We start from the raw sequence: 9,305 nt of genomic DNA, 5'->3' as shown, positions 1-9,305 counted from the left end.
AGTGAGATACAACTCTTGTCAAGAATATAACTTTTTGAAAGTAAAAATAATCATTCTTTTGGGCATGCATATGGCCAAGAAGGGTACCTGTAGAATGATTCCATTCCAGGTCATTTCCAGAGAGGAATCAGCAAGAAATAAACGTGCCCAACGATTTTTCTGACATCACTAGACATGCCAAACATACAGTACTGAATATGATTAAACAAGATTCGACTTAACAAGATAGTGCATTGAACAAGATTTTATCTTCTCGTAGTGTTTGTGCTGAAATATGTGAAAAACCATTTCATCATTTCAAGAAATGGACTTGAAGTTCTTCATGCTGATAAAAGGAATAAACAACTTCTTAAAATGGATGGATACGAAATCTAATACTGCAAAATTCCACATAATCTGGCTTGATAAACATCATAAATATATATATGTATTGTATATTAAGTTTATATGCGATTTAATTCCTCCCATGTGTACTCTCTCTTTCTGAAAAACTCATGGTGGACATCTATACATCGTCTCTTCCGGTCAAGTGAATGTGATTTTTCCAGCTGTGGCTCTCCGACTTTTCATCATCTTCGTCCTCCATACTATTGCCTCCGGTCATGGAAGTACCTCGTGATGATCCAGTTAACAGTAGAGGGCCCTGAGGAGAACCTGACTGGGAATTGCTTTGCTTTGAGGATTCACCATGCTGTTCATGCGAGATCCACTGACCTCCAAGTACTAAAGGTCGATTTGAAGAGTTGCTTGTCGTAGGTGGAACTTTTCGAGTATGAAGCCGATATTTCTGAAATGACAAAAAGAAGAATTATAACAGTTCAAAGTTTTCTAGGTCTATCTGAAACCGCATCACAGAAGCTACAAACAGCAGTTTTTGAGGTCTATATACAAATGATAGATACTAAAGAAAATTCTGCTATTTCAAAGTTCAAACCCCACCTGCAAATGACTCTTGACTTCATCATTTGTAAGACCATCAACTTGCATAAGATCTCTGATCTGCTTAGGAGTAGCAGCTGCAAAGAATTTAAGAATAAGTAAGAAGCTAATTTAAAGAAGAATATCCCATATCAAAGCGGCAGTTGCCACGTTAGTCTCTATGAGATAACCGGTTCTTAATTTTTTTTTCCCTCCGATCAAAACCATATTTCGATGAGATGGAATTATATAGTTCCATAACTTCTATTCTGATAGTCTATTCCATGTACTTAGCATAATTTCAACGTGTAATCCAGTGTAGTCCAATAAATCGTTTGCAAGAAAAACACACAACTTCATAGAACACACATGACTAGTGTGTGGAAATAGCACTCAAATTGCACATTATTTTCACATTGAACTATTGAAGTTAGTTAATAACTTGGATACAATTTAGTTGAGACCTAACCTTGTGGACCTCCAAGTTGTTGCAGGGAACTGACAAATCGCCGATGCAATTCTGGTGACCAGCATCTTCTCTGCTTCCTCTGCTGCCCGGCCCTCGAATTCAATTGACCATTAGCTGCAGAAGATGAACCTGATCCGCTGCAATTAGATATGGAGTTCAAACCACAAGATTCCATATCGTTTCCCACATTCTTAATTCCAGGCGTACAAAGCGAAAGCCCTGCTGCTCTAGGCAATTCATCCCTATCTTCCTTCCTCGCTGTCATCACTGGAAAATTACTATACCCCTTAAATGGCATAAAAGCCCTTCCCACTGTTCTGTTATTACTAGACTGTAACAGTTCATCCATCAAATTGACAGGTCGATTATTTTCTTCTTCAGCTCTCTATTAACCAAAACCACAAAGAACAACAAATTTACATCATGTACACAAGAAACCAGATAATAACATTAACAACTATATGTGTAAACGTATATTTTGATTTTTACCCTTTTGTTGTCTTGTTTTAAGGCTTTCTTGTTGTTGCTGAGTTCAATATCGGGGAAAGGATTTTGATTATCAGAGTTCCATAGCTGCACAGAGCTCATCCAATTCATTTTATCGCTACTGCTAACAATTTCATTTCTTGGAACCTCAACTTTTTCATCTGAATCATCACTAATTTTCTTCAATGGTATAAATTCTTCCAATATTGGCTCAGTACTTGAATTTTTGCATTGCATTAACTCCCCCTTCATTGTCGCAATTGCTGCAACGGCAGTAATCAAAACCCAAAAATTAGCAAACTCATCTATAAAACACCAAAACCCCATCCCAGCAATCAGAAATTCCAAAACCCAATTTCTGAAAAAATTAAGAATAACAATCAAAAACCCATTTCTACACAATAAAAGTAGAAAATTGGCTCACCGTCGGCGAGGAGGAGCATGCAAAGAGGCAGCTCACGTTTGAATGCATCAATCTTCTTCATTTCATCTTGGAGTCTGTTCACATAATCATCAAGCTTAAAAAGCCTTTCAGATGAGTTACTGATCAACGAAACTTCTTCGAGAAATTCACTAATCGTTTTAGGAATATAAGGTTTCATCGCCGATTGTCTACAAGTCAAACTCAGTTCCGATGGTCCCATTTCTTGCCAGATCTTTAGTTTCCAACTAATCAAATATCCCAGTTTTCTAGTGAACCCAGAATCATAGATAAAGGAGAAACAGTGAAGATCTATATCGCCAGTGTGAATGCAATAGATAGAATAAAAACCAGTGGTTTTTTCAGAGAAAGAAACGCGAAGATTCTGTTAAGCAACGCCGAGTTTTGACAGAACTGAGCCGATGATATCTATGCAAATATGAAGTCTTTTCCGGGTCGTCGCATATTTCTTTTTCACATGCGATTTTCCTTTTACTCGAAATTGCCCTTGGTTACATTTGTGTGGTCATTGTTATTTCTAATTTTTTTTCTTAGATTGGAATAATAATATAGCGAATTTAGTAGGGTGAATTGAACAAAATCTTACTAAATATTTGGTAGATTTGATCTCTCTCTCTCTCTCTCTCTTTGGGTACTCCTATTTAGCCCCGTTTGACATTGATTTTTCACTCAAAAATTTTGATTTTGTATCCGTTATTTTATTATTTTAATCGTCATTTTTTATTTTTTCACTCATAGGTGGCCCCCACTTTTCTCTCTAATGATCAAAAAATCAATTTTCAAAATCACTGCCAAACAGGCTCTTAATCGTATCTGTTTAATTTTATACATTTGTATTCCATTTACATAGAAAATTTTAGGAAATTGATTAGTGTATAATTTTGTTATGTTTCATAAGTCCCATTCAATTTGAGATTTTTGGAAACAAAGTAAAGAAGGGGGAAAAAGTTAAAAATAACACAACTAATTTACGATCAAAATTTTTGTTATTATCATTTAAAAATTATGTACTTGTAATTTCACATGAGAAGTAGGAAAAATAAAACCCGTTGAATTGGCCTTCAACAATTTATTCTCGTTGATCATGCAAAATTATTGTGCAAGAACGCTAATTTGTTGAGATAGTTTTGAATTCAATTATATTTTATCTAGATATTAACCCTTGTTTGGTGTAGATTAAATTAAATTAAAATTTCGAGTCAAAATTAACAATTGATTTTAATTATACATTTTATTATATTCATAATATTTTAACCACATATTTTATTAACTTTCATCGATATTTAATATAATTTTGATTTTAATTTATGTCAAGCAATAGCTTAGTGACAATTTTGTAATTCAATATATTAGATTGTACATAGTACACCCCCACTAAAATGAGATGATAAATGTAAAATAGTGTGACATTAAAGTCAAACAAATTAGATGGGATGCATCTTTGGGGGACAGCACATAGGTAAATGAATTACACTTGTTGACACACCTTTTAACATAGGACCCACTAATGTAATCTATAAAAATTTTAGAATAATACAACTTGTAAATAATTGAGTGGTTTAAAGAAAAATAATCTAATGAGCTTCATTGTTTAAATACAAATGATGTGTCAAAAACAGTGTGAAAGATTTTTATTTATTTAGTTGAAAAAATTCTGATTCAATCATATCCTACAACGTCATGCGTATAAATATATTGTGTGTATTTAGCACAATCGAAAATTTTATTCTTCAAGAAAATGATCATGAAATATTTTTAAAGTTGTGTTACATGTAAATAATAAGTTTACATACTCATTTACATACACATGATATTGTGAAATATGAATGGGTCAAAATATTCTCAAATAAAAAATAAATAAAACCTTCCGTATTCTCTTCTTTATATATCATCTGTATGTGAACCATTATTTAACTGCTTACGTACAATTAACATTTATCAATATTTGAAGGTATCAAAAAGGGTCAAAAGTGGAAGCAAATAAGTAATTTGATTATAACTCCTTGCTGCTCGCTAATAAAATTTCAGCTTCGATAAATTTTACTTATAAGTGGATTTGAACTCAACAAAATTCTTGTAAAGATACTATAAATATTTTCTGAAATTCTTTTCCTCTTCCGATAAAATCATAAATTTGATGTATTAATTTAAAATTTTAGTTCGGCAAAGGATAGGACCAGCATGTGTTGGAGGTGGGCGTTAGTGGAAAATCGTACCAAACAATTGGTGTCGTACAAACTTAGCTTAGAGATAAGGAATCTCGGGTTGAGGTCGGGACCCAATCTTTAGTATTGGCCAAGATTTCATTTTACAAATGGTTAAATCTATTAAAGATCATCCAATTTTGTATTTAGTGTTATTAAGGTCACTTAATTTAATTTTAATTTTATTATAATCATTACATTTTATATTTAATGTTATCATGGCCATTCAATTTTTAATTTTATTCTACCATGAGAACCTAATTTCATAAAACGTTTTACCATGACCACTCAATTTCATATAATATTTCACTTTGATGACCCAATTTCTTTTCATTTATTTTAAAGGAGTAAAACGGTAACTTTGCATTATATTAAAAATAAATTTTTTAAAAAAATGAAAAAATATTTTTTTTTAGTTTCTTAAGTAATGTTTTTATAAAATGAGTTTTTTTTATTTTATTATATTTTTTAAAATAAAGTTTTGTTTATTTTTTAAAAATTATTTTATATATAATGCAAAGTTATTGTTTTACATCTTTTAAAATTAGTGAAAATGATGAAAAAATTTGAACAGTCATAGTCAAATGTTGTATAAAATTGGGTGGTCACTGTGAAATAAAATCGAATTGGGTAGCCATTGCAACATTAAATATAAAGTTGATAGGTCATGATGAAGCAAAATTAAATTGAGTGACTATAATGACACTAAATACAAAATTGGATGTCATTGGTGGATTTAACACGTTTTAACAAATTTGAGAGAGAGAGAGATTCCCTTTCCCAATCAAAAAGGACAATCTTTCACAGCCGTTAGATTCCATTACTTTGAAGAAACTCTTTCAAGTTTGTGCTTATGTTCACTTTTTCTTTTTCTTTTCTAATAGAAATTAAGTCAAAGTCAACAATTAATTTTAAATATATATTTTGTAAATATCACGATTTTTCAATCAAATATTTCATCAATTTTATCAAAATTTATTTTAATCCCCACCTACGACAAATCAATTTTTTTGTTCTTTGAATTTTTTATTCTACCCCCTACTCTTTTTTTCCTTTAAAAATAAAATCAACAATGAGACAAAATTTGAAAAGTGATATATCTATAGTGTATTATGTTATTGTCTTTTTATTTAAAATAGAAATCATCTCTTGCCTAGAATACATCTTTGTTTGGACTCCATTTTAACGAAATTTCGATTAAAAATATACTTTAAAATAGTAACTTTTTAGAGAGTATGTGAGTAAAAAGTAAAGAAAATTTGTTACTATACGTGTAATATTATTTTATTAAAAAATATATGGTTGAAAATTGATTTTTAAAAAAAATTATTTTTTATTGAATGGAGCCCAAACAAGGGCACCTTCCAGTATTATTGGAGGAATCGTGAGGGCAAAATGGTCAAGTAAAATGTGTATTGATTGATTTTCATACGATTATTACCCTAGTACAAGGGACTTTTTGTCGTGTTCAGCACAGCACCCCTGATTGACAATTTTTCTTTTTTCTTTTAGCCAACTGTCAATAAAAAATTGATAAACATCCCCATATGTAAACCTCGGCAAGATTCTTGTGTTCACGTAGCAGCTCTCATTTTCATATTCTTGTAGAGGAAGCTTAAAAACAAATTTGGTCAAATCAAGAAAGGTACACGTTAGGAGTTTTATATGAATTATTCTAAGGAGAAACAGTACGATAATACCTCTCAACCCACCTTCTACTTAGAGGTGACAATGAGCTGAACAGAGCCCTCATTTTTCATGTTATTGTAGAGGAAGCTTAAAACAAATTTGGTCAAATCAAGAAAGGTACACGTTAGGAATTTATATGGATATCTCTAAGGAAAAAGGCAAATCAATCCCTCTCTACCCACTTCTAGCTGGCTCGGCTCTAATGCCCATGAGCTCGGCCCGTGCCATCACGAGTCAAACTCACGGCTCTTTCCTTAAGGGCCCAGCATAGCTCGGCCCTCGAGCTTGTGGTTCGTGAGTCGAGTCGAACTTCGATCAGTGAGTTCTCTTTTCTAGATAAAATCCTCCTTCTGTTACTTAAATTTCGAGGGGACGAAGTAAAAATTGTACACAAACAACTTTTTACGTATAGGGGTGGACAAAAAAATCAAAAATCGACGAAACCAATGTAACCAAACTGAAAAATTGGTTTGATTCGGTTGATTTTGACCATTAATAAGTCGGATTTGGTTGATTTCGGTTTAAGCAACCAATCCATTAATTAACTAGACCCAACCCAAATATACTTTTTTATTTATTTGTATTTTTATATTTCATTGTTTTAAATGTAAAGAATAAAATAATAAAAACACAAAATATAATTTTGTCTCAATTAATTTGTTTACCTTCTATATTTTTCTACCAAAACGCTAACTATCAAAGGAAAAGAAAGCAAGAAGGAGTGTTTAATGCAAATTTCGAATTCAGATTGCAACCTTGCTTTCATTGTGGTGTAATTGTTTGTTGATAATTATTGGATTTATATATATGGTGATTTTGAACAAATTGATTTTTACCATTTACATTATATATAAAATTTATATGTATGAAAAAAAATTTAAGCCAATATAGGTAGACAATTTTTTACTTGCACAAATTTCAAACTGATTAACCAAACTAACCGACCTAAACCAATTTGGTTTGGATTTGATTTTAACGACTGTGGGTTGAAATTTATCCAAATCGATTTCGGTTTTGGGTTGCACTCAAAACCAACTCAATCTGAACCATGCCCAAGCCTAATTACATATACAATTTTTAAAATAATATTATAAAATAACAAATTTTATTAATATAGTTAAATTAGATATCACTTATCTGACGATCTGCTATTTTGATATATTTATCTTGCAGTCGAAAATGAGCGTCTTGCCAATCATTTACGTACATTAATGCTTTCAAAATATCTTCTTTTAGTCGGCTCCTGACTTTGGACAAAAAACCATCTTACTTGCATTAAAAGCAGACTCCAAATTTATAATGCTAACCAAAGGTATTAGTAGGTTTTTTGCAATCGCAAAAACTACTAGCCATCATCGTTCGTACCTTTGCCAAGAGTCAATTACTTCTTCTAAACTTTTTAATTGATGAATCGTGTTATGATTAAAGTAATCAAGTAATTCAATTTATGATTAAAGTAATCAAGTAATTCAGTAGGCAATGTATTTAGACTTGCATTCGATATTTTGATTACGTATGGTAGACATAATACTATTAAAAAAATCTATTGCATCATATCTATACGTATTAATGCCTTCAAATAAATTTAATATTTTAGTTTCGTCTTCTTCAATATTAGCGGAAGAAGTGTGCAGAAGGTGCCTGATTAATGCCTTCAAATAAATTTATTATTTTAGTTTCGTCTTCTTCAATATTAGCGGAAGGCAGAAGGTGCCCGATTAATATTTGCACTCATTCGTTTTGCATATAATTCATAGATTTCATTTAAAGTTTTTCTAAATTTCTATAAATAATAGATGTATTAAAAGTTAAAGTTTTTAAAATCTAATCAATTGCATATTTAGTACCTAATAAATTGTATCGGGGTCCATGATATATGTTAAACGAAATAACATAGGCAAGTTTTTCCAATATTTTCTAAACTTTAATTCTATAGAATATATAATTTCAATAAAATCGAGGTCATTTTTGTATTTACAAAAAGCCCTTGCAATGATACAAAGAAGTTCAAGCAAAATACAGTTAGTGAGATAATACACTCTAGATAAAATATTTGCAGAATCTTAAATTCTTGTCCAAAAAAATTTAATTTTAAAAGCTAAAAGCCAATTAAATTCATTCAAAGCATGAATTGTTGATTCAAAGTATTATAGATTTATAGTAAAGTAAATTAAATATTAGTATGTGAAGAGAGTAGCCTATCCCCCATTTGGTCCCTATTAATTAGAATTATAATGGGAGAAATAGTGTTTTTTCGAAAAATGAGTGGTTGTAAAAGAATAATAAGTTTTCGATTTACGTATAATATTATTTTACTAAAAAAATGTGTGATTGAACTAATATTAAATAATATTATACTTTCTCCAAAACTTTTCCTTATTTTTTAACTACACATTTTCCATCAATATACTATTCGAAAATTCATTCTTCCTCCAAAATGGGGCTCAAACGAGGGCTTAATTTATCGTCTTATAAATACTCTAGATGTTATCAAAAGATCTTTTTAGAGCATTATGAGTTGGTACTTCTTTTTATTTTTTTTTTAAGGAAAAAGAGAAAAACTCTATTTTTAAGAGCTTCTTTGGCACATATTTTTTTAAGTGGAAAATGATTTTATTTTTATTTTTTGCAAATGTGTGGCCAAAAAATTAATAAGAAGTTGCGAGTTCAAATGAAACGTGTGGCTGAAAATGATTTTGAAAAAGAATAATATTACAAAATTCAAGTCAAATAAACTCATATGGTGTATTTGATTGGCTTAATTTTTAATTTTGAAAATGTTGTTCTTTTCTATAAAGTTGAGTTTTTGGGAAGTGTGAATTGCCTCAAAAATAAAAATTTACCTCCCATAAAAAATTGTCTTCCCTGATTTTGGGAAATATTTTACATGAAAAATTGTCAGTCAAACATTCTAAAACTAAGAATTTGGGTGAAAAAAAAATATTTTCCATAAAAAAAAAAAATAATAAAGTCAATCTTCTCAACTGTCAGTTTTTATTATTAGGGATAATAATTATTTTATTCCTTTTTCTCTCCATATATACTTGAACAAAAGTAAGAATTTGAGTGGTGCAATATTTTTTTTTATTCTTTGATC

At 30.4% G+C, this 9,305-nt stretch overlaps 1 protein-coding gene across 1 annotated transcript; it reads right to left on the bottom strand.

Moving 5' to 3' along the window:
* Positions 1-217: 217 nt before the first annotated feature.
* On the bottom strand, positions 218-2,742 carry LOC111410591 (transcription factor HHO5-like). The gene is made up of 5 exons (XM_023041013.1): positions 2,298-2,742; positions 1,877-2,136; positions 1,388-1,772; positions 940-1,016; positions 218-787 (listed from the first exon to the last, which is right to left on the bottom strand). Exons 1-5 carry the CDS (start codon positions 2,515-2,517, stop codon positions 506-508), a joined length of 1,224 nt encoding a protein of 407 aa, XP_022896781.1. The 5' UTR covers positions 2,518-2,742; the 3' UTR covers positions 218-505.
* Positions 2,743-9,305: the final 6,563 nt, after the last annotated feature.

The sequence above is a fragment of the Olea europaea genome, chromosome 15 (assembly GCF_002742605.1).
Source record: "Olea europaea var. sylvestris chromosome 15, O_europaea_v1, whole genome shotgun sequence".
NCBI classification, from domain to species: Eukaryota; Viridiplantae; Streptophyta; class Magnoliopsida; order Lamiales; family Oleaceae; genus Olea; species Olea europaea.
This window is presented reverse-complemented; position numbering and strand designations above follow the sequence as displayed.